The sequence below is a fragment of the Lagopus muta genome, chromosome 7 (assembly GCF_023343835.1).
Source record: "Lagopus muta isolate bLagMut1 chromosome 7, bLagMut1 primary, whole genome shotgun sequence".
NCBI classification, from domain to species: Eukaryota; Metazoa; Chordata; class Aves; order Galliformes; family Phasianidae; genus Lagopus; species Lagopus muta.
In genome coordinates this window covers 36,598,474-36,623,988 of record NC_064439.1, presented here as the reverse complement: position 1 = coordinate 36,623,988, position 25,515 = coordinate 36,598,474, and the positions used below count along the sequence as shown (strand labels likewise).

The following is a 25,515-nucleotide window of genomic DNA, read 5'->3' as shown; positions in this document are numbered from 1 at the left end:
GTTCAGTTAATGATCATTCCCTCCTGCCTGCATACAGCCAGTCCTTCACAGGCCACAGGATGAGGCAATCACTTGTCCGCACCCTCCTCTCCCTCTACTTTCACATCACCACACTAATTCCTTTGTTTCTTTGCAAATTTCACCGTTTCCTTATAGTGTGCACAGTGCCCGGGCAGTGTGGTGAGGGCAGGTTCATGGCAGTGTTGCCTCTGCTAAGCCCCACGCAGACAAGGACCAGCACTGCATGGCCCTGGGCCAGAGAGTGACCAACCTGAAAAGGTGGCCTGCCGTCCCCCTCCCCCCTCCCACACTATTTGACGAGTTAAAACTCCCCTCATGAGCTATGGGCAGTAAGGAGCCCTGAGGCCTGATCCCACAGCTCCCAGCCCTGCTCACAGCAGCCGCCAGGGGAGACACAAAAGCTTCCACCAAAAGCACACAAAGAAAAAAAAGTTGTGGGTTGTTGTTTGGTTGGTTGGTTTTCTTTGCTGTCATTTTTTTCCAGTGTTATTAGTCGGAAGTCTTGGTTTTGGGATGTTCTTTTCTTTAAAATACTGATAAATACATTTCCTAGAAAAGCTTCTTACATCTAACACAGCAAACACTTCCAACAAGAAAACTAAGTTGGGAAAAAAAAACCAGACTTTTGCCTTCATGTCGTTTTCTACCCAGCTCTTACACTCTTGCTTAGGAATCCTCTTTCCCAAAAACTAAGCCATGCCTCTTTTAGAGTTACAAAGCCATATTCTTGAAATGCAGCAAGGGTGCTTGCTTTGCTGCCTATTTCAATGAAGTCGCTCAGACAAGGCCGTTAGTAAAGGCAGCAAACCCCATCCAGCACCCAGCTGCACTGACAGGGTACAGACAGGCTGCATCACAGGACAAATGCCCAGCCTCTGTGCCCTGCAGCAGCTGACGGCCATCACTGCTTTGCTCATCCCCACGTGTTAGCCCTCCCTCTTGACTCCGTACAAAGAACACAAACACAGCTTAGCTTGCTGACATAATGCCCATATTTAATCTTTTAAAACAAGAACAAAATCAAGAATAAAATCAAGAATAAAAATTTAAGTCATACAGTACATTAATCTTTCAGCAATGACCCAATCTACAGTACTCAAATGCCTGCCATGAAGTCTATTATCTCAGCGTTTAACAAGTGTATAACCAGTGACACAGGAAAAGAAGAGCTCACGATACACGGCTAATACAAGGAGTGCCGATTTGCTTCTAAGAGTCCAGCTAGGGTTTGCAGTACGCAGGTCACTTTTGGACAGTACTTCAATGAGCTTTTGCATTCAATCTGTTTGGGGCTTCTCTCTGTTATGAGTTTTTCCATTATGTACAGGAAGATTTATTTCAAATGAAGTTGTACAAGTTCAATTATCTACCTATAGGCATACATGGCCATTCTAACTAAAAATTTAATAAGCAGTAATTACTCAGTCCTGGTTATACATTCCTAAAGGCTTAATAATACAGTTTTAAGAAAAGAAAACAAAACTAAACAGAACACAGTTGTAGGGTGGCAACCTCTGTGAGAATCCTCCTTCCCTCCCCAAATAACCAAGGGTTAGCTTTACTTTCTGCATTTCACATGGGCCTACAAAGTCATTTCAGCTCCTAGATGATGCAAGACATGACTGTGTCCTTTCTAAAGTCTGAATGTTTCAATGTGTAACTCAGTGAAGCTCTCATACAAGTAATACTGGTAGGATGCAGACTGTTAACAGAAATTAGGACAATATGCCCCGATAGTGTATTTGGATAGCAATCTACAGGTATTAGGAAGCTGTTATCCAGTGGTTCAGGCAGCATGAAGCAGGGCAACACTCCCTGCAGCAGCTGAGGAGAGGAGAGGGCGTGCTCCTCTGATTTAGCCAAGGCCGAAGCTGGCTGCCCTCAGTCCTTCCCACTCAGCACCTGTCCCCATCTGCTCCCCACCCTCTGGGAAGAAAGCTTACCGACTTCTGAGCGAAAATCCCACGGACGACCAACAGAGTGGAGGGCTGAGCTGCTCCTGATGCTTCCGGGGCGATGGAGGAGGTCTGCAGCTCCTCCAGCCCTGCTGCAGGACCAAGGGTTCCCGTCGCTCACTGCTGCTCGAGAGCCGCTCCTGCATGGCCAGCAGGACTCCTGCAGTCAGAGGGCTTCCTGGCTTATGGCCTGAGCTACTGCACACATCTAAACATCACCAGACATTTAGTATGGTTTAGTTTAGCCCCAAGAGGGTTTATCTCTCAGGTAAGCTAATTAAACACTAGCGTAACAGAGCATCTTCTTCCCATGTTAACAAAACAAACAACTAATTAACACAAGTGCTTGGATTTTTTTAATCTCTTTTCTGGCATCAGGTCCTGCTACAAATGGCAAAAGCTCATGGACAACTGCTTTTCTCGATGGAAAAAACCCAGCAGAATCTCAAGGATCTGCTCTGCAATTTGCTACTGGCATGAACAAAAAGTCTTGTTTGTGGGTTTGTTTTTTTTTTTTGGTTTTGTTTTTGTGTGGTTTTTGTTGTTGTTGTTGTTTTAAAGGAAAATATGCAGACCATCCAGTGCACCTTCCTTGCACATACACACATACGTACACACAGGAGTGGAGAGCTCCAGAAGAACAGGCATGGGAACCACAAAGCCTGGACTGTGAAGAGACACAGGGAATCTCCCATTCCTATATTCAATTCTTATTTAGGGATGAAGCAGCAAAATGAAACATGGTAAGAAATAAATGGTCACAGAACACACACACACCCCAAATGCAATTATGGATAAGCATTAGAACATTATTTTTTTTTCCCTCAAATGCTATTATTCATCTGATAGTTTCTTGCTGGCTGTGCTGAAGTTTTTTGAAGAGCACCTGGTGCTTCTTTAAACATTAACAGTGTTCAAACCTCAGTGGCCATGGACAACCAACCTCAGTAATGCCATGAACGCCATCTCCACTGAAGGTTCTCTAGAAGCCATTCCAGAAATTGAACCTGACTCTGCCCCTTTGGTGCCACTCTATGTATGTATTTTTTCAAATTAACAAACACAGCTTATTAATGCAAATTTGATGTTTTCTAAAAAGTAGAAATGTTCAGATTATTAGTTCAGCAAAATGCAAAGTGCATCTATTTGGTTCTTTCCATAGATCACCTTCTTTTGTAAGTTTAAATTCCTTCACAGTTTAAAATATTGTGAAGAAATTATATGTATACTTTATGTATAGAACTATTTATATACATACACATATATACACACAACTCTGTACTTTATAGCCATAAACACCCATTACTTAGCTATTTATATTATATACACATGGCATGAACACGCTCAGTGAAGAGTTGGTGCGGGCTGAAATCATTCCATCAGGTTTAATGGAATAACAACGGTGAAACCATGAGTGAATTATCAAGAGACACAGACGTACATATATTAGATAAGGGAAAAACCAATTAAATCAGCTCTTTGATTCTCCTATTAACACAGGATTGTTCCTCCCATTCCACATTCCATATGTACACGTAGCTATTCTGCATTCAGTTTACATGAGAGGGCAGTGGTGGTTCTTTTTCTAAGTGAAAGAACAGTCCATATTTACTCAGGCTCATTGCAACCTCTTCTACAAAAGTGCAGCACAGCTGGGGCTGGATGTTTTGGAGGACTCTGAATGCTGCACCAATGTTAGCTGAAAGCACCTGCTGAAGCATTATTGCATGGTTATGGAACGGCTATCAATTGCTCACAGTCTGTGAACTCTCTCTCCAGCAAGTGGTACAACTGTATAAATACATATTTTAGCACGAAACAGTTTAACACGAGGCAAGTCCAAGTACAAATGAAACCTAAAGGCCTATGGGTGAACTTTGAAGGCCAAGAGTTCTTCAGAGTGCATGTTGTTTAAGGAACGCAAGTCAGGTAACTTCAAAAGAAGTTTTGTGAAAATAGAGGCTTCGTTTGGGTGATTTTTCATGATTAAGGTCCTTAATGCACGGATTAGCGTCTCCTGAAGTGCCTCCACAGAATTGACATTTTCTATTCCAGAGCGATCTAAAGAAGAGAGGGTGGACAAAAGAAAGAAGAAAAAAGGAGACAATAAAACTGAACAGTTGTACTTTGCAATATAAAGCCATTTTAAGAATTAATCCATTAGGAACAGAAAAATTATTTATGCCAGAAGTTTCAAACTCAAATACCAGCAGTCTTTTTAAACACTTAGTATCAGCTTAACAAAGTATTAAGCTCATGCTGAACTGGCATATTCAGTCACCTTTTCTGTTCACTTACCCATGTTTCCAGAAAAGGACAAACTGAAGCACATACTTAAACGTTTTGCTGAATCACAACCTTCAGCACAAAGAAGGGACATGAGGCACTTGGAAGTAGGCATTTCAAGTGCTTCTCAAGGCTGGACACAGAATTCTAAACTTGAGATCCTTGTTTGGATATGGAAATCCCACTCAGGACAAGTCACACTTGTTTTTTGCACAATGGGACTCCAAGGGGCGATGAAGGTACGCGCCTTGATGTGACCGAGCACCATCTCTGACAGCGTTCCACAAGCAATTACAATGAAACATAACGCACCCAAAAGTCCTAATTAAAAGAGGAGGAATTTCAACATCAGGAAAAAATATTGTCTTTTTAACATACTGCACTCACCTTGCACCTAACGCATCTCTTTCAAGAAAGCAATATTTTAGCATATGCTACTTTTCCTTAGGTGGTGTCTAAGTAGTAGCTTAAAATGACACATGTTAAGCTAAATACCTCACCTACTAGTCATGCACAGTAGCTGTTTTTTTCCTAAGCTGCAGCTAGCTGTTCTTAAACTCCACGTAAATTTAGCAGGGCACATACATACACAAGTGACAGACATAACCAGAAATGTGCTTCAATGCATACATGTAGTTAAACACTGGGACACAGAACTGGGATGCAGTATTACAACAGCTTTCTGGAATAGTACCACCGAGTCAGATCACACAGTCAGAGTGGGAATGCCATCCTTATAATGTCAGTGCCGATCTGACTGGACTTCTCAGGTGAAGAGTCTACAAAAGTCCTCCTTGACTATTCAGTGCTGTTCCCTAACCTTATGGGAAGAAGTGCTATACAACCCACATAAGGATCCATCTTAAAGCAGTTAACTTGTCTTCCCCCCCCCCCCCCCCCCCCTTTACAGGAAGATGGTTTCAGAATCTTTTGTTCAATGAATTATGAACCCTGATTAATATCAAAACATGATTATAAACAACCATTCTATTCTTACCTAAGAACTGTCCATTGGGTTTGATGGCTGCTCTTCAAGAGAGGATGCATGAGAATACCCAGCCAAAAGAAGCCTCTCTGCCTTTGTTAAGCAAACTACTACTCCACTTGACCACCTCTGCAATACCTCAGGCTTTGCTCTATCCTGAGCAGGGATGACAACATCTGAACAAAGATCACCAGGTGACTTTTCTCAAGAATTCTGTGCAACGACTGCTTCCTCATCTCAGCAGGGAGAAAAAGGCACTCTGGCCTCTCCCAGCTGCCTTAGGTCACTGGCTGTAGTCCCCTCTGCTCAATTAACTCAAGTCTTTCTTCCCCCTCTTCAGTCTACTTTGGCTGTGGTCAGCTGAAGTTCTTCCTCAGTACTATCCAAATAAAAGAATAATAGAGGGTGTGTATTTCCTTTTCATCACCCTCAGTTGAGAGATTATTTGGTCACTAGAGCCACACAAACCACATTCTTTCAGCTTTGCTTCCTCTTTCTTCAGTGCCAGTGATCCATCATGCTATTTGCCCTCCATCTTCAACAATTCAAGCTAACTGAAGCCAGAGGCAAAGTATTCGTTCATCCAGTGCCATGTAGAGATACTTCTGACAAGCGTTCTCCCTGCTAGCACTGTTCATAGGCTTATGAGTATTTCTTTTTTCCCCCCCCACTGATATTTTTATAAGCAAAAGTCTTTTTCAAAGATACTTTAAGTCGTGCAGTACAATATTTTAGATTGAATCTCTTAAACAACATTCAACAATAGCCCTCCTGTCTGCTTCTGGAAATGATGTGCATCTTGACTACTATCCTCCTTTTCATCTTCTTTCATTCTTAGATGAAGAAATCTCAATAGCTTTACTCTTCTACTTTCTGTTCTTCCAGCTACAGCTCTTTTCACGTTTGATTGCATCTCCATAATCTCTCTAATATTGTTCTTCATCTGTCTTTCTTTCTGTAATTGAGCTCCTCCTCCAAATTGTGTCAAATGACTCCATGCTTCTGCTTTAGGGATAGGGTGCAGAGGATCTGTTTTTAAAAGTTCTCTTAATCAGAAGGTGCCCACAGTCTTTCAGCCCCTTCTGCTGATATACCATATACTATTTATTGCTGGCAGATATCTTCCCCAGGAATGCCACAAGGTCCTTCCTTTTCTATGCGCTCTGTCAGGAGGCATTTTTCAGGTATCTGCTCAACTACGAAGCCCCGCTCACTTATTTTTTCAAGTCATGACTACAACTATTTTTGTTTTATTGCAAGCTACATTATCATGTCAGAAAAGCATTGCATTCCTCGCATTTTATGAACTGACAGTGACAGTCAAGGTTACCATTAAGCTTGAAACATGCCAGGTTTGGGTCCAAATATTAAAGATCATTAAAGTTGTACTTTATAAAAACTCCATAAATATTGTGAAGAAGTCCAGAGGTGCTGATCAGGCTCCAGATCAGGTCCAGAAGAAGCTAAGATAGCACAAATATCCAAAGAGTCAGCAGCTATGAGGAGCTGAAACACCTCATCTTTATGTTTTGTTCCACAGCTCTATCACTGTGCTGGAACCTGCCTAGAACTGTTCCAGCTGTCTCTAAGCTAAGCTCTACTGGGAGTCAGCAAGAGCATGAAGCAGGGTTTAAAAGGCCAGAGAAAGGCAGAGAAGTGTGCTTTTTAGTACAGTCTAACAGAGCAAACAGACCCAATCATATTCAAAACAGACAGTCCAGAGTTTATGATATTCTAGAGCCCTGCAGCTGAACAACAGGAAGAACAGCTGTGGCCTAGTTATGACATTGCACAAGGAGGGAGGAGGCCTAGTTCTCACTCCTTGTTTTGAAGCCCGTCTTCAGTTCCTGTCAATTTATTTTTGGAAAGATTGAAAAAAAGTAAAGCAGAGTCTGGAAAAGCAACTGAAATCCCAGTTTCTCTCTGCTACCTGAACATTTTTACTAACAGACTACAGTGCCACACTTCCTTCACACTGCCCTTCCTTCTGGCTTTAAAGCTTACAGATTCCCTATCACCTACTGCTCACCACCACTGCATACAAACTGAAGAGACCACAGCTGCATTCCATCCTTTGCTATCAAATGTCAGTATACAGAGATCTCGTGTGCCTACACTCCATGCTTGAGCCTCCAGTGTCCCTCCCTGACAACAGAGAGGCAGGTCTAAAGCACTCATGTTGAAGACTGCTTGCTCAGGAGGTGAACAGGTCCCAGGCATTGGCTTTTTGTGTAAGAAACAGGCACTGCCAGCATTCCTGCCAGCTACCCCTAGAGAGCTCCTTATCCAGCAAGCACGGATTCTGTGTCTTGTACTCCAGGCATCATATGCAGAGCTAGTGTGCCTAATGCGAGGCTTTAGATAATAGTGCAGAAGTAGGTGCTTAATCCTTTGAATCTGGACCAAGGTGTTCCATCTACCCAGGGACAGAAAGATGACATGAGGCTGGTGGAGATGTTAGTGGATTGGCAGACCTTTAGCTCTAAGAAGTCACGATGCACATTAATAGGGCTTTATGCTGACATAGGCAGAGATCAAACTGTTGGATTTAGACTTAAGTAAGATATGCAGTAGACTTCAATGACCATACTTGGAAGTAAAAATACCGCTTTATCCCAAGACTTACACTGTCCAAGTCAGGACTAATTTCATTGATGGTGTCCTGTGAAACTTGGATGAGTCAGACAAATAGCTTCAAAATAGTCACTGGGCAGCTATGAAATGTATTTTGGAGTTCTACAGAAAGAAGCAGGAAAGCATAAGCCTTTTGCCACATTTTTCCAGAAGACAGTATTAGACGTAACGTGTGTAGAAAAGTTATTGGCTGCTAGTCTAGCAGTGTGAAACCTAATAAGTTGGACTTATACTCAAAATAAGATATGCCATTTACAGATATACCATTTGCAAAATCTTTTAGCAGAGAATCATATTCAAAATTTAGCAAAGATGTGAATTAATTTTCTCTCCTTACCAGCAGATACCAGGACAACCGCTGTAAATAAACTCATCTCCTCATCACTAAGTTGCAGGGCATTTAGTTTCTCACTAAATTCAAACATGGAATTGAGCAGATCACCGGCTCCCATTGAATGCAAGTCATCCACACTGTATTTTTTTCCACTAAGGAAGGTGACAGTACGTTCCCTTGCATCAAACAAAGATGCAAACCGTACCATTAAAACCTGGTGGAAGAAAAAATAAAAAGCAGAGAAATATAAGTGGATCTCTAGAGAAAGAAGAAAAAATTAAGCAATTTAACACAATTCTAACTCTCATTCTTATTGATCTCTGTACAAGCATTCTGTAGAGAAACTCTCAGCAAGCCATCAAGCTGCAGAAAACAGTGCAAGCTCTGCTCCAGTTGTATTATAGAAACAAGCAAAAAAAAAAATTTAGAGAGCAAAGACAGGGAAGGGGCTGTCTTTGGGAAAGGGGAACAGAACATGAAAGGGAGGGAAATCAAAGTTTAAGCATTAGACAGCTTCAGCCACGAAGACAATGCCATTCATAAATATGCCACTAGGACAATTTGCTTAAGCAACTAAACAGCAAAAGGCAGAGCATTAGAAGAACTGTTTTCTTGGCCACGCTTAATGAGCAAAGTAAAGGTATTGAACCAGATTCTTGCTTGGTGTAAACTGAAGCAGCTCCATTGAACAATGCCGATTTACACCACCTGGTGATCTGGCCCACTAAGCATTCTTTAGGAAAGTACCATGCTGCATCACTGTTTCCACAGGAATGTTAATGAGCTCTGGTAGAAAGGAGCCGCATGTACAGCCTTCAAAGGCTAAGAAAGCAGGGCTTGAAACAGCACCTGGTCTGTAGCTGCAGCTCAAAATACTCCTTGGTAAAAGCACCTGGGCTGGAGCAGTTGACATATGCTGAACTTACCCCTCTGGGCTGAAATTTCTCTTGTGGTTTTCTCAGCCGTATTGTGAAATGTTTCCCTGTGGAATGGCTTGCAAAGTTTCATTTGCACATGTTCGACAACCTCATTTACATTTTCAAGGTTTAAGTTGTGCACAACAGCCTTTTTATTTAAAGAAACTGAACCAACTCATACTGGTTGAAACTTCATATTTGCTGTACCCTTTCGGCATGCCATCTTTTCTCACACTACATAACTGCATTAATTTAAATGACGTTTACTACAAATGAGAACTGGGTTTTCAGCAAACACAAGTGCCTCTGACAAGCTTAAAAAACAGGAAGGTTCAGAAAAAAAGAAGAAATTTGAGAATTCACACATCATTCATGCACATTACATGACCTGCTGCTTAATTTAAACAGCCAAATGACATGCAGCAATCTTGATGGACATGTAAGCACCATATATTATTCACCTTAGTCAGCTAAGCTGTATGTCTTTTGATGACATTTACTACAGGGAGCAGAAACCTAGGCTCTACAGAAGTCCTCAAAATACCAGAAAAGGAGACAGACAAAGCTGAACCTCATGCATTAGCAGAAACCCATGTATACTCAGCTTTCCAGTTCAAAAATGCTATTGCTCTTGAAGAACAGGGCTTTAGAAACATGAATCACTAACTTCAAATAATGAGCAACTGGTACTAACACTAGTCTTCAAAACTGAAGCCCATGAAGCTGTGCAGATTTATTATAAAGGCAAAACCCTCACAAAGAAATTTCAATGATGCAATTTTAACTCGAGGAGGAACAGTTTAGACTACAGTATAGCATGTGATTAATTCTTCCTGTTCCATCTCAAGCCAGGCTCCAATTTGTACATACTGAGCACATGCCTGATCAATCCTATCACCTAATCGTAGCAACATAAGCACACAAAAACTCCACACAATCAAGCGCTTGCTCTCTTCCCTACCACCTGCAGCCAAACTGCCACCTTAGCGAGTCTGTAGATCAGCTGAGCTACTAGCCCAATGGAACCAGGGGGCTCATTACCTCTAGCATTAATTACAATTGGAGCAGGGAAGCACCAGTTGAAGTTCAGCTGAGGTCCTCATTTTAGGCTCACTGCTACTCTCCTGAACTCCCACACAAAGCCAGGCAAATGCCACTATGATTCACTAAGCTCCACAATACTCTCAGTTCTAAGACAGAATTTTAGTTACATGTGTGTGAATATATATATTATATATATAGCTATGTTGCTTCTGCACCCACATTGTTTCCGTGCACCTTCTCATCTTCAAATGATGAAGCATTCCTCGAGTATGAGCTGCTGTTAAGCACAGTGCCAAGACAGCCACACACTAGTGCCCGGGGAAGCCAAAATAGGCTTGGTGGCAGTCGTTTTACTCAGGCTTTTCTATTAACATGCAGATACAAGGGTATCCTAGTTTAGTTACCTAGAAGACAGAAATGACCTCAGAGACACCACGCTTTGAAGATGCTTTTGCCTCTACTGAAATGGCCTCATTAATCCTGGTTTTTTTTCATTGCTCTGCAATGTTTTTGATTTTTCTCTCTCACTAAAGTACCACATAGGCTTTTAGCTCCAGGTACCAGTTCGCTAACAGAAATAATTATTAATGTTTCTTATAAATGACTGAATTAATTCCTCTGGATATAAAAACCTTTTGATGAACAGTTCTTAAAACTGGCAAAAAGGCATATGAATAATGGTTTAGAAGAGCCTGAGATGAAAAAGTGCCAAGACAAAACATTTTACTTGCAAAATATTAGAGTCTGGCTTTAAGTTATATGAACAGTTCAAGCCTGATTTTCCACCCTCCTTTGAAGGCACTGGACAGTATCCCACTTGGCAGAGGAAGGAACCAACATTTGTGTTATATTAACAGCACAGCTGAGGCTGAAGTAGTAAAAATACTGCTCCTAGCTACAGAAGAGTTTTAGATTAATATTAAAAAGTTAATGATGAGCACAACAGCAAAAAAAAAAAACAAAACAAAAAAACCACATCACAACTAAATGGAAAAAACAAAGAAACTGACACACTTCAAGCACTGAATTTTCCAGTATATCTTGTACCTTCCAACCCAACAATCATCAGTTTTAGAACTAGGCTATGTAAGAGCCCCAACCCGTTAAGAGAAAAATGTCTGTGGTTCAGGTAAAACTCAAAATCCAGTATCCCTCTTTGAAAGAATACATCAAGTAAATGAGAGCAAAAGCATCACCAAACTGTCTCATTCAAAAAAGCCCATTCAAAAAAGTAACATCAAATACTTGTGACTTATCTTTTCTGACCCCCTGTGACTAAACTTCACTTTTACGTACTTATAAAATGTGAACTCTGTCACATAGACAATAGAGTCTAGAACAGCAACTAGAACCCTGAGAAACGGTTCCCTTCACGAAGGTCACTAATTTTAAAACAGCACCAAGACCTCTGGCATCATTTCCTGTTTAATACCACTAATTCACATGTATGTAATGACTGCTAGTGGGTGAAATTAAACATGAGGACTTGGTAGGATTGAAGCCTACGGTAAGTCAAACTACAGAACTGTGGCAGTTATCAGCTGCAGATAGTTGTCAGTGCCTTGGAGAATGATGGAAACTTCAGTGATCCCCAGTTGCCAAAGACTTGTGACCAAGATGGATGCCCTGGCATTGGCATGGAACACAGTGGAAGAACGAAGGACATGCAGACTGATAAAGATATTCCTCTATAGAATTGTTAGGTCAATAGATGGCTTTCTAAACTATCTACATGCAGTCTGCTTCTCTCCAGGGTAAGCAAAGGTAGCTATCAAAGTAACTGCTGCTACACAAAACAAAGAAGCTCCTCATTAACTATTTAACATCCAGGGAAGTGGGAATGATAGAAGGACTGAGTACTTCTGAGCTACCTGGAACAAGGACAGCTCACCATTATCTGACCAGACAGTACTGGACACCATCAGCTTAAGGAAAACTCAGAGTAAGCATCCATTTAAAAAAAAAAAAAAAAAAAAAGAAGTGTTACCTGGTATAACACAGTTCTATTTATTTTTTTCTTAAGGAGGTCAAAATGACAGCCCGTCAAGTCTGCAATACACAGTGGTCTCACCTCAAAGGTCCCAGCCTTCAGAAGGTTAACCTGGTCATGTTGTGAGAGATCTCGGAACCCCGGGATGCGCTTGGCAAACTCCACCACTTCTTTCACTGCAGGAGTAAAACTCAGGGAAAACTCTTCCCAGACTTCATGGCCAGACATGTTTGGGTCCACATGGGGAGTCTTACTCATTGGGCAGACCTAATGTTTACAAAACACAGAGAGATCAACTCATAAAGATATCATTCCAAATATTGAAAAACTGTTTAAAGAAGCAGATTTATTCTCCAAGAAAGATTCTCAATGATTCACAGAGATGAAAAAAAAAAAAAAACCACCACACAACAGTATTCTTTAGTCAAATCCCTATGCAACATTTTCCCCTCTCCTTTTAAAGAAAAAAAAAAAAAAAAAAAGCAATTAAAAACAACTTCCCAATCCTCCCTAAAGACACAAACTTCAGAAGTTCTTAGCAGAGCATTTCTAAACATGGTTTACAGTCAAAGACTTGAGAGAATCGAAGTTGTGTTATTCTTCCTGATCTCAATCATAGGCTGATATCTGGATTTCTCTTACTTGTATTATCAATATAATCTTGCAATTCATCATGATTTCAAAAATCACCTGTACTCTCATAATCACTACTACGTTCATTCTCATAGATCTGTCTTGTTTTGCAGGCACTTCAAGTGATTCAGTCAAGGTAACCAAGATGTCAACACCAGAGCAAGGAACTGAGCTGTGGTTTTCTGAGTCACAGGCTTACACCTTCATTACCAGAACAACCTTCCTACCCTACATGTTTGCTTTTACTTGTACCACTGAAGAAAGACCAAGGCACTTGTACTCCAGTTTTGCTCAATCACAAGATGACAAAGTACTCTTTTAAATAAACACATATTAACTTTTTGTAGGAAAGTCAGAACTCATCTAATGAGATAAATGCATCTGTCAAAGCTGACTTCCAGAAAATTCTCCCTATGAAGAGATGCTCTGATTTTCATTTCTGCCTCACAAAACTTGCATCTTGTAGCAACATTTAAAGCTTTTAATCCTTACTTCACCTGTCACTGAGGACAAGAATTCCTTTAAGTATTCTTCAAAAAGCATACTAAGTGGTACATGTAACCCTACATCGTATCATCAAAGCAAAGATAAAACAATGAAATAGTAATTCCTCAGAGTTTTACTGCTTACAAAGCATCTTGAATCTGTCCAGCAATTCTTTGGTTCTGACATCCTAAGATCCATTACAAGAACATATCCAACACTGCATTGTGTATATATGATATCAGAGAGGGATAACCAAGATGAAGATAATATTTCTGTACTTCCTCCTACCAAGTATCAGTTACTAACTGGGCATTCAGTATACAGAAAGCTCCCACCTTTCACTCTCCCCAAGGGCAATCAAGCAAACCGCAGATTTCTTGGTTCACCTGTGATTCAGAATGTTGTATTTCTGAGGACAATCCTCAAAACCTTTTACCTCTGGGCTGGAAGAGGACTTTTCATAAACTGAAAATCATTCTGAATCAAAATAAACTGTTTTTCATCTGGAAATACTTCTGACAAAAAGATCCAGGCACACAGTCAGAAGCAAAGGTGACACTAACCACTGCTGAACTTCATGCAGTTATTGCTACAAATGGAGTGCTCTCTAAGATAGGAATCTCTGGTTCAGCACACTACAGAGGGTCACAAACAAAAAACACCTCTGTTTCTCACACTACAGTTGTTCAACCTTCATGCAAATGGTCCTGAAGGGAAGCTAATGCTTCTTCCTTCCACGTACTGTAACCAAGTTCTCTTGAGAAAAATCTACCTGAGTGTCATTCCTTTAGAGATGTTTTGCTGCTTATGTGCAGTCATTTAGCTCTTCTGAGAGAAGCTTTTTCAAAAACAACTATATCAGAGCTTTTCTGTTTGTGCACACATATGTGCACGTTGGAAATGTCAACGAACAAAGAAACCAAAACAAACACCATGCCTCTAAACGTGTCTCTGTACTGTTTCAGAGTGTAATTACATTCCCTTGCAGCTACTCATTTTGGTCAGATCCTGCTCTCATTGAATTCTCTGACAAAACTCTCGTTAAGGTCAGGGAAGCAGTGGGAGCACGTAGTTCTGTTTGACTTGGTTTTGTTTCCTCATTGCAGACTATGCTAAACCTCCCTGCAGCTGCTATACACAGGTCACACTGACTGGTTCGGTCGATGCAGGCACAGCCACTCCCTGCCTGCCCACGCTGACAGGTTTAACCTCTGCTTCTGAGGAGTGCCAAGAACACTGTCACAACAACTCCAGATACTTTCCCTGCAAGGAAGAAAGGTTGGGAATTATTATTATTTGCCATGCTGCAGTGCCTGGAGTCTGCAATTAGAGGTCAGAGCCTGCTAGAGATGGCATGGTCCATATAAGCAGTAGTCAAAGAAACACTAAAATCTTGCCTGAAAACAACCAACCTTTATAACACGGAGGTTTTTCCAGAGACCTGCAAGCACCCGTGAACAATCTTTACAAACCAGGAAGAAAAAGGACTGGGAGTTCAACCACTTCAGAAAGGCTAGGGGTTTGCACTTCTCACTAGCAATGCAGGATGAGCATAAGGATGTTTCCTCTTCCCAGGCAGTTCTAATGACAATCTATTCTAAAGACTTAAAGAACCAGTTGCCTAAATGGCAGAGAAACAGCATGTGCAAGGTAAAGAGGAGGGGCCTTTGCTAAGGAAATGGGAAAAAAATGCAAGAAAATCGGAATGATTTTTCTTAAGAACTGAGATAGAAAATGGTCTAGCAAAGCTGCCTAGCTACCCAGAAGAACACCCAGATATTCAGAGCCTCACTTGTGCAAGTACTATGAAGATCCCAAACTTCAAGTGGCTTAGTAGTGTATCTTCCTTCTGCCTATGTTCAGATTTGAAGATGTTCTAAAGGATGCTTAGCCTGTGGGTGCCCACTGAACCCCTATGTTACATGGTAACAGAATAAGCCCATTCCTATAATGAATAAATAACAGCCTATCCAAGAAGAGATTTTAGATCACAATAGCAAGATGTTCAGCTTAACTAACTTCAAATCCTAGCCCTAATGTTTCTCTCCAGAAATTTGTTTGCAATATCTTTACAGAAAATACAGCATATCTGACTGTGCAGATTATTTTAAAATGAAGTCTTCAAAAGCTTTCACAGAAGGGAACTTACAAACTCATAACAACCATTGTCATTTTTTAAATCAAGGCAGCGAGAAAAAAAAATTTTCTTCAACCAGTACCCTTTGATATACTCCTATTTTCAGCTGGCTAGAAAGTGAGCCGAGAAACTCCATCACTTGTATGATTTCAAATCCTGCACACAACTGGAGCCATTACTCTCCTTCATCACACATGCTATTAAACTTATACTATTATGTCAAGTTCCAGCAGTGATGCCAATTAACTGCATGCAGCTCCACTGTCTAAAAGTCAGTGACTCAATCTATTCTGAATATTAGTTTGAGGTTTGAAAAAACAAGCAAACAAACACCACTAAGCCTTTCACCACATGAAATATGATGTCAATATACCAGATGCATTCTTCCTCCAGTGCCGCAAGAATAAGTGGTGTTTCTGTTTGGAGAAAAGACATCTTCTGGGATTCTATCGCACAGTCGCTGAGTGTAACCATTGGTGAAGTTCATGCAGTGGCCATTTGTGAAACATATGGCATGCCCACTTGGATAATGCATTGTGCTTCTCCCTTTGTACTGTCCGGCCAGGTGCTGCTCACTTTCAGGGTACTGAGGGCCACTGAGCCCACTAACACAGTGCTCACCGCTCAACATGTACTGTTCAGTGTTTTTTGACACCCTCTCCCCACTCTGGGACTGCATCATCTCTGCTGGGTTTTGAGACTGTTCTTGGTTGTACATGAAAGTATCTTTGTGGGCCCTAGTGACCATACCAATCACCTCTTCCTTAGCCATGTCAGAGCTAGGAGGAGGAGAAGGGCTTTTGAGGGTTTCCCGCTCTTGTTTGGGTTTAGAGGAAAGGTCTTCTTGAGGCGCTTGATCTTGATGCTCAGCTAACGCTTCATTGGGTAAGTGACCGCTGAACTGACTGTTCATCATGGTTTTCATGGCACTCTGCATTTCAATCAGCATTCTCTGCTTTTCACGTTTAGGAATGCGGCCAAATCGAACAGCTACCAAGGAGGAGAAACAAAAAGTTAAAGTCAATCCTGAAAGTGTCAGAACAGGCACAGTCATCAAACCAAAATGGAAAATAAAGCACGCACATACACAAAACACACGTGCCAACCAATAACCTTGCTCTGAGGGCTTTTACTGATCTCACTAATACTACAAAAGGAGTATTACCACTGAAGTCAAAGAGCTCCTGGGCATAGCATATGCATGAGATATGAATTATATGCTGCTGTTTACATTCAACAAGAAAGCAGTTATGAAGCACAATCTGTCAAGCCTTTTCTCCCTTTGCTACAAACCTAAGGACTACACACAGAGTTGTGTTAGTTAATTAAATGGCAGGCTTTAAGACTGGATCAATTAAATGAGTACAATTTTGTGTGCTGACAATCAGCTCAATTTAAGCACAGTTCATACAGTATTTGAATATAGGTTCTACAAGACAACTCCTTATAGTCTAGTTATCCATCTTGCAAAAACAGTGAAGAGAATCAATGCTGAATTAAGCTTACCTGTGCAAACTTTCCTGATAACTTTGCCTTGACAAGGACATTTTCTGCTGGCAAGGGGATGGGCATCACTGTGGCTGCAGCACCTTTGACCCTGTCCTGGGGAAGCTACAACTGCCTTTACCATCCTACCCAACCACAGCCTTACAAGGGCTTACAACCAGTTTTGACTGATACAATTATATTCATGCAGTAGTCCATTGTTAATGTAACTAAACTCCTTTCATTAAAGCAGGAGCAACCTTGTGTGCAAACAGGCACCTAGGGGATGAAGTAACTCCTATGCACAAGAACTCAGAACAATTATTTAAAATAAGTTTTAAACACTCTTATTAACAGTCTGAGATTCCTAGTTTTTGTGAAATAAAAATCCAGACTAAACCAAAAAGTGACACAGAAGGCAGACTTCTGTTTTATATCAGTAAGTTGTAGCTGACTGATAAACTACACTTACCAAAAAATAGGTCAGGAGCAATAGACAGTCAGCAAGGTGACCAGACACAGCTCAGCGTTATCCCTTCCTCCCCACCCCCTCAAGAAAAATAAAAAGAACAGCATAGATATATGCTTGATCTATGCACCCAAAACTGACTCCTTCAACTCCACAATGGTTACCCTAGGGCTACCCCACCTACCTGAACTCCAATGGGTCTGATCCAACTCACACTAAAAAGCCGTCCCATTTAGTTAAAAAAAACATCCTGCCCAGGCAGAATTCCCTGTTGAAAAAATAACGCCAGCAAAGAATCTTGCCAGGATTCAGGAAGGACACAGGGTAAAATATTACCTCAGTAAAACAAGATCAAGACTCCTGTTGTATCTGCATCCCTAACAGACCACTGCAGCACGCCTCGCTCTGCCAACCCCCAGGGAAGGGAGGATGGTTCTTTGGCTGGTATTACATTACCAAGTCAGGAAACTTACAGGGCAAGGTGGCAAGCTGATCTAAGAGCACTTTGATAGGGAATCTGTCCCTGATAGTATGATCAGCTGCATTGCTGTCATTAAGACTCTTAGCAATGAGTTCTGTGGTGGGCAGCATATTCACTCACAGAGGATTGATGCACAGTTCAGGAACATACCATCTCTTGACATTCCAACAGACAGACACTTTTTGAAACGACACTGCTGGCATCTGTTTCTATTCATTCTCATTATAGAGCAGTTGTTATTCTTCAAGCACTTCTTATACTGGATGTTTTGCTGAATGCTTCTTCTGAAAAAACCCTGTAAACAAGCAACAAAACCATCACAATTTCTTATTACAGAGTATGTCAAATCCTGCTGCCAAGATACACCCCTCTGTAAGCACAGAGAACTTCACCTCACCTCATCAGCTGCTTCAGGCCAGCAGCCCTAAGTGAATTTCAAAGAACTCTGTTACTCCCAATGACTTACTTCCTTTCAGTATGTGATCTGCATGTAAAGTAAACTAGTTACTTTACCTACCTCCAGGAGATGCTAAGTTGCTCCCTGCACAGTCAGCATCTAAAAGCTAAATACCTTACTTTCATCATTGTACTGCCAGTTTGTGAGATATGCCCTCAAACTCCTATGACATCAAACACAAAGATGAAAGCCAAAAATTTCAGTTCTGTTTCCAGACTATGGGGACTATCTTACTGCAACATACAGCTTTCAAAGGTAGTTCTTCTACAGCTTCTACCCCAAAACTGATAAACTCCATCATGGAACACAACATCTGCAGCTTTAGAGTATCAGAAAATACACCTTTATTGATGCATGAGCATACAAGCACCCAGTTTTGGTTTTTACTCCCATGGTAAAAGAACTGACTTTCCAAAGCTGTTTTGTTCTGTGTCATCCCAGGTTACAACTCACATACCCGCTATCTCCTAATGCAGTTAATAATCATGTCTTGCATGACACGGTCCTTCCCACCTATCTCCAGTTCTTCTTCTTTGCCACACACTCCAGGTCAGGCAAGACTGAATAAAGGGTGAGAACACAAAGTACTGCAGAGCTTGGAAAATGCTGTGAATTGCTGAGAGGCTCGCCCTTTCCTACAACACATCCACTGCCTGAAACTTTTCAGATTTAACAGAGAAGCATAGCAATATTCATGTTTTTCAGCATTATCACTGCTTTTCCCTTGAGGGCATTGTACCTGCAGGAAGATGAGAAAAATATACCTCACCTTGCAGCCCTCACAGGCATGAACACCATAATGAAATCCCGAAGCAACATCTCCACAGACCTTGCAAAGAAGAACCATTCCATTGAATTCTAGAATCAGAACAGAAAAATTCAAGGATACAGAAAGTCAGTGACAACTGCTTTGGAACTGGAACACAGTTCCAGCTTTTTAAAACCTGTACTAACAGCAAAATGTGTCCAGGTCAGTTGAAGATACAGAAACAAAACAAAAAAAAACAAAAAAAAAAAAACACAGAAAACAACCAACAGAAAGCAAGAAAGTATGAAAACCTTGAACAGTTCAGAAGGTACCAGTGCACCGGAACAGGGGAAGAAAAAAAGCAAACAGCCATGAAGCACTCAACAGAACAGGAAGAATGCATGTATTCACTGGACTTTGAATCACTGTAGCACTGTACTCATTTGTAGAAAAAGAGCCTGCTTACACTTAGCATTTTAAAAGGATCATTTAGGTAACTAGGCCATCGAAGCTTTGGCTCAATTTGTCTTTCCATCAGGACAAGAAAGCACATATAATGGCTGCAGTTTCCTCAACTGAGAGCAGACATATTCTCTCACACACTCTGATTTGAAAATACCTTCATAGCTCTGTAAACATATTTATGGGTTGGCTTTCCAAGTTTCTGCCTCATTTTAGTTCAGTTTATCAATAAAGAATTTTTGCAGATCCTCAGCAATGGCCAAACACTGTCTTTACCAAAGCAAATGGGAGTTTCACCAATGACTTCAATAACCACAAAGTTACTTTAATGCTGAGTAACAGACACAGTTGAAATTTCTCCAACAGAACTGTGTTCTATCAAAAAAGCAAATTTTTTTGACACTTGGGTTTCACTTGTGAAGAGAATTTTTTCTTTCCCCATAAGGCCTTGAAAAAGAACCAAACCACAGGTTTTCCATATTTTATATAACTAATACAGCAGGTTTCACCTTCAGAAACCTCTGCTGATACCAACAACCTAGTTGCTAGTACACTTAACAGCAAGCAAAGGTTCTAACTAAGAACTTATTGTAGTAACACTGAGAAGAAAGGAAAAAAAAATTGACACATTTTTAAGGTAGAACTGTTGTATACTAATTATAGTTTCCTATCAATTCAAAGCAATAAAACAACTCAGCCTGTTAAAAATCCAGCTTTCAAAAGTCCAGTCTGAACTCCAACTGAGCACCTGTGGGAATACCGATTAAATACTGAGTCCTGTCCTTCCAAAACCTATCAGATGTATTTCCATGTTGTGGTCTTCTCTGATCAACAGAGAAAATATAAAGCAAACAGTGGTAGCTAAACTGCTAAACACATTTTGCAAGGCTATCCTTTAGTTCAAGCTTATGAGCAAATATTGGTAATTCATTCATTTTGTTCCTCAAAGAAATAAATCTCTTTGAGGCGGGGGAGGGGAGAAGGGGTGGAAAGTTAGTGGACAAAGGTGGGAGTATAAAAATAAAAACAAATTAAAAAGGAAGCCAGATTTACAAGACAGCTCCATAAATACTCTTTCAGGCAGCCTCTAATCATTACTATCACTCCGTTATTTAGAAGACTAGTGTTTTACACAAGATTACTTCATCACATCTTCTTAAGTGCAGGTTTGATTTTTATTAAGATCAATTGTCATTAGCGAAAATTGGCAATAGAGCAGGACTGTATTTATGGGCTGTTTGATCCAGCAGCAAGGAGACCCTCTCACCTACTAGCACTTGTATGGTAGAACCATACCATACATATGACATACAAAAATTAAAAAAAAAAATAAAATAGACAATGCTTAGCTACATGCTGTCAGAGGAAGCCACAGAGAGGACCTGCTTGTAATGCGTAGAATGTATAGTTCCACAGTTTAGGTAGGGATGTAACGGGGGGAAAAACAGTAGTTTCACAAACAGGCACCAAACGTACTTGTGACTCCGTTATGGCCTTTTGTCAAGCCAGCAACACCCGACTGGCTCGGTTTAACAGTCTCCTCTAGCCGGTCACTCTTTGGTGCCCCATCAGAGCCCTCGCTGCTCCGACCATTGCAGCTGCTTTCCGAGGAGGAGCTGTTCGGAGAAGATGGTACAGGCGAGGAGGATGACTGGAAACCGCTGTCTGAGCTCTCGCTGTGACATGAGGCTGGGCTAGATGCTGAACTCGAAGAGCTGATGTAAGCTATCACACCCCCTAAGGCAAGAAAAAAAGGCAGCATGTAGTGACATAACAAGCAGACATGCACCACGGCCATGTGAGCCACACCATGACCCAGCACCGCCAGACCCAGCTGTCACGTGTTCCTGGACGCACTCCTTTCCAGAGCTCCCTCGTGCTCCTTCCTCCCCATCCGTGCGCAGCGACTGACCTCCAGATCTGACCCATCCGCCTCCCTGCTGCAGCAGCCACCCTCGGTTTGAGATTAGATAAAGAGACGGGCGGAGCAGCGAGCTGCGTGCAGGCAGAACAGGCAATGGGGACAGGGCACGAGGCCCAGGGAGGGGGGTTCCCAGGGTGCCCTATGAGCAGACCTTGTCTGGAGCGCACGTGGAGGCTGGGGAAAAGGCACGATCTTACAGCTGCGGATCAGAAAGCAAACAGGCTAGGTTAGGGACAGAAATAGGACAGAGCATGCAGGCTGGAAGCCGGAGGCACAGAAAGGAAGGGCTGGGAGGTGCTCACGATGCAGAAGGGAAAAAGCAGGCAAAGGAAAGAAACAGCACTGCAGCCTGGTTAGCCTATTTAATGTCATGTGTCCTACTGCAAGCTCTTGCAGCACCTCTAGCAGCAAAGAAACTCCAGCTGCTTGCTCTGTGCAGGGCACGGGAGGACAGAGACGCTTGCAGACTGCCACTTGAGGATGAAACAGCTTTTTGTCCTCAGGCAGACATGGAAGCAGTTTTGCTCCTTTTCTTGCTTGTTAATAAGATAAACTGTTTTCACTTCACCTGAGTTTGTCACTAAGACTCACTATTTCAAAAGTCAGTACAAAAGCATTTGGTATTTCACACGCAGAAGTTCAGCAGCAAAAGCCATGCAATTGTTTAAACAAATGACAGCCAGCAAGGTCAGGCTGGACCAGGCTCTGAGCAACCAATCTAGCTGTAGACATCCCAGTACACTGCAAGGCAGATGGAGTAGATGACTTCTAAAGGTCCCTTCCAACTCAAACAATTCCATGATTCTATCCCCTTGGTTCCATACAAGCATTGCTCTAGGTGTCTCTGCAGAGAAAACTCTTTGCACTGGAGCAAGGAGTGCCACGCACCAGGAAGAATGGAGGACTGCAACAATGGCCATGCACTGACTTTATTTGAAAAAAAGAGCCATCTGTGGCAGCGAAGCCTCTGACCAAGGGGTCTGTGCATCACCCCCTCCACCAGCCTCTCTCCCCACAGCCCAAAGCTGCTGCACTGTCATACAATCCTGGGATCCCAGGAAAAGCTGCTGCTCTTGGCGAGAAATGTTGAGTTATAGTTGATAAAAGCAATGAAGTGTTACAACAGCCCTCTTAGCATTCCAATGCCAGTGCTACCAGCCCACTCCCTCTCTAACATTCACTTTCCCTACTAAAGGCCTCACACGCCATGTGCCACTTGGTGAGCAGGGGTCCACCCAGACAGCCACCAGACACCTCCCTGCTGTTCCTCAAAATCCTCAACACCGCAGCCATCCACAGGCAGGTGTGCTGGAAGCACCCCAAGGAGGGCAGCAGGCAGCCAGGCTCATGCTCACGGTGCCGCGGGGCAGGAGGTGCCAGGGGCACACGGGGGCAGACAGGCAGACCCAGGCGCCAGCCTTATCTCCTGCAGGAAGCAAAGCCTCTCTGCAATGAGCCCAGTGCCACCAAACCCTGGGTCACAGAAAGAGACACACTTCCCCTAAGGGATGTCACAGGAGGGCACAAAAGGAGCACACCGATGACGGGGGGGTTTCTCCTTATTTCTTCTTTTTCAGGGAGCCCTCCTGCACGACCGGGGTTTCCCACTTCCGCAAAGGACAGCTGGAACCCCGACATCCGTGCTATTCCAGGAGCTGAACGTCGCAGCCTCAGGGCCGGCCACCCCCGCAGGCGCACACGCGGCCAGCCTCCAAGAGAGCACCCGCTAACCCACGGCTCGTCGGGGCGCGCTCGGCCTGAAGGCAAAGCGGGTCCCGCCGCACCGTGCCGGCGCTCAGCAGAGGCCCCAGCCGCGATCCCACACGCGGCAGGCAGGACCCCGAGTGTGGAGCTACGGGGCGCGCACGGAATTCCAACGCCCGCCACGAGCGGCGGCGGCCCCGCGGCGCCCGCGCTTCGCTCCGGACGCGGATCCGCGGCCCCAGCCCGGCTCGCGCCCCGCCACGCGCGGCCCCGTTAGAGCCGGGCACGGCCACGGGACGGCGGCCCCGCGCGGCGCGGCCGTTACGCAACGCCTCCCCCGCGCGCCGGCACCGGGCCGGGCCACGTGAGGGGCGCGCGGGCCGCCCCGCCGCGCACACGGCCGCGCGCGTGCGGCGCCCCCCCGTCGCTCCGCTCTCCTCTCCCGTCCTCACCCCGGGTCGAGGCGGGGCCGGGGGCGCCGCAGCCCCACGTGTCCCCCCGCGCCCCGCCGCCGCCCCGAATGTAGGTCACCCAAACAGCGGCCTCCCTCCCTCCCGCCCGCCTCACGTGTCCGCGCCGCCCGCCGCCCCGCGCCGCCGCCCGCCGCTATTATGCAATGCGCGCGTCACCGCCTCGCACGGCCAATGGGCGCGCACGCCGCGCGGAACGTAAACACAGCGCGCACATGGCCCGGCCGGCGGGGCCATGTGAGGCGGCGCGCGGCCGCCCGCCCGCCCGCGGGGCCAGGGTCGGGGCCGCGCCCGGGACCGCCGCGCTCCCCGCGCCCCCCGCCGGCCCGGCGGCGCCCCGCTTACCCGCGCTGACTTCCATGGCGGCGTTCCGCAGCAACGCGGCGCCGCGCTCGGCCGCGCCGCCGTGCTCCGCGCCGCCCTCCGCCGAGCTACATGCGCTCCCGGCGCCCGCTGCCCGCTGCGGCTCGCGGCTCCGCGCCTGTCAGAGCCGCGGCCGCCCGTGCCCGCGCGGCGCCCTCCCCTTTACAACAAAAGCGAGCGGCGGCCGCGCACAGTGCGGCACCGCCGGTCCCGCCCCGCCCCGCCCCCGGCAGGCCCCGCCCCGGCCCCGCCCCGCCCGCCCCCCTCACCCAGTGACACACTTTCCGCGCGGCGCGGGGCGGTGGCGCTCACGTGCGGCGGGCGCGTGCGGGTGGCGGGAGGGGGACCGCGGGCCGCCGGGGTGACGCGGGGACGGGCGGCGGCGGGGGGGACGCGCGCCCGGAGGGGACGGCGGCCCGGACCGAGCTGCCGCTGCGCGGCCGGGGCCGAATCTCGGCGGTGTTCCCCGCGGCTCCTTCCCGAGGCCCGGGGGGTGCTTGGCCCGCGCGGAGCCGCCCCTTTCTGCCCGTGGGGGGAGGCCATCCTGGCTCCGGAGCGTAGCCCCGGCACCGGGAGCTCGTTATAGGGCGGCTGGGTGGAGGCGGCCTGCTGCACCCGCCGTGGTGCTCGTCTGAGCCCCGAACTTTGCAGAGTTGACGCGAAGAGTGCCGAGGGCAGCATCCTTTCCAGCCTCAGCACCGCCGGCGTTCTCTGCTTCCTTCTGTCACCTCAGAGCCATCCATCCTCCTCCCACCTTGCTGGCTGACACGTTTACAGGTCTGCAGTAGCTCCCAGCACTCTTCCCTGCTAACTTCCAGGCTATGGTGGTCTATATATAGGGAGTGTTGTTTTGCCCCATACAAAGCACTCTTCCTTTGTTCCCTGAGGTCCTGCAGCATAGCCCTGTCTGTCCTGAGCTCCTTGTGCTCCACAGTTGTGGGTGGAACCAGTACATAGGATCATAGAACCATGGAATCACTGAGGTTGGAAAGGTCTCTAAAGCCATCTATCTAGTCCAATCATTGACCCATCCTCACTGTGCCTCATGACCATGTCGCTCAGTGCCACAGCTACACAGTTCTTGAACACCTCCAGGGATGGTGACCTGTTCCAATGCATCACCACTCTGAGAAGAATTTTTCCCAATATCCAACCTGAACCTCCCCTGGTGCCACTTGAGGCCATTCCCTCTCATCCTATCGCTGTTACCTGGGAGAAGAGGCCAACCCCACCTCGCTACAGCCTCCTTTCAGGCAGCTGTAGACAGTGATCAGATCTCCCTTGAGCCTCCTCTTCTCTAGACTGAACAATCCCAGTTCCCTCAGCCGCTCCCCATAAGCCTTGTGCTCCAGTCCCCTCACAGCTTTTTTGCCCTTCTCTGGACACACTCCAGGGCCTCAGAGTGTTTCTTGTAAGTTGAAGGGCACAAAACTGGGTACAGCACTCAAGATGCATGCAGGCAGGATGCTTCCCCTGGCTGAGGCACCATCCCTGCATCTGCAGCTACTTTAAAGCAAAGATTTCCTTGCT

General features: G+C 44.8%; 1 protein-coding gene across 3 annotated transcripts; it reads right to left on the bottom strand.

Moving 5' to 3' along the window:
• Window positions 1-999: 999 nt before the first annotated feature.
• Window positions 1,000-24,092, bottom strand: NR1D2 (nuclear receptor subfamily 1 group D member 2). 3 transcript variants are annotated; one of them, XR_007378081.1, is made up of 9 exons: window positions 22,987-23,362; window positions 21,001-21,261; window positions 19,084-19,172; window positions 18,008-18,152; window positions 15,796-16,412; window positions 12,248-12,433; window positions 8,219-8,429; window positions 4,275-4,583; window positions 3,934-4,037 (listed from the first exon to the last, which is right to left on the bottom strand). XR_007378081.1 is itself a non-coding variant. In XM_048950942.1 (8 exons), exons 1-8 carry the CDS (start codon window positions 23,981-23,983, stop codon window positions 3,841-3,843), a joined length of 1,722 nt encoding a protein of 573 aa, XP_048806899.1. In that variant the 5' UTR covers window positions 23,984-24,092; the 3' UTR covers window positions 1,000-3,840. The 3 variants fall into 3 exon arrangements, 2 of the variants coding, with proteins under 2 accessions (XP_048806899.1, XP_048806898.1); XM_048950942.1 differs by lacking the exons at window positions 4,275-4,583; window positions 22,987-23,362 and adding an exon at window positions 23,968-24,092 and having other exon boundaries at window positions 1,000-4,037; XM_048950941.1 differs by lacking the exon at window positions 4,275-4,583 and having other exon boundaries at window positions 1,000-4,037.
• Window positions 24,093-25,515: the final 1,423 nt, after the last annotated feature.

Coding starts and splice junctions, on each gene's coding strand:
- NR1D2 (XM_048950941.1), bottom strand. CDS start 23,086: ATGTCGGGGTTCCAGCTGTCCTTTGCGGAAGTGGGAAACCCCGGTCGT. Junction 12,434..15,795: donor CTGGAGGAAGAATGCATCTG/GTATATTGACAT, acceptor TGTAAACATTAG/GTCTGCCCAATGAGTAAGAC. Junction 4,038..8,218: donor GGTTGTCCTGGTATCTGCTG/GTAAGGAGAGAA, acceptor TCTCTTCTTTAG/ATCGCTCTGGAATAGAAAAT.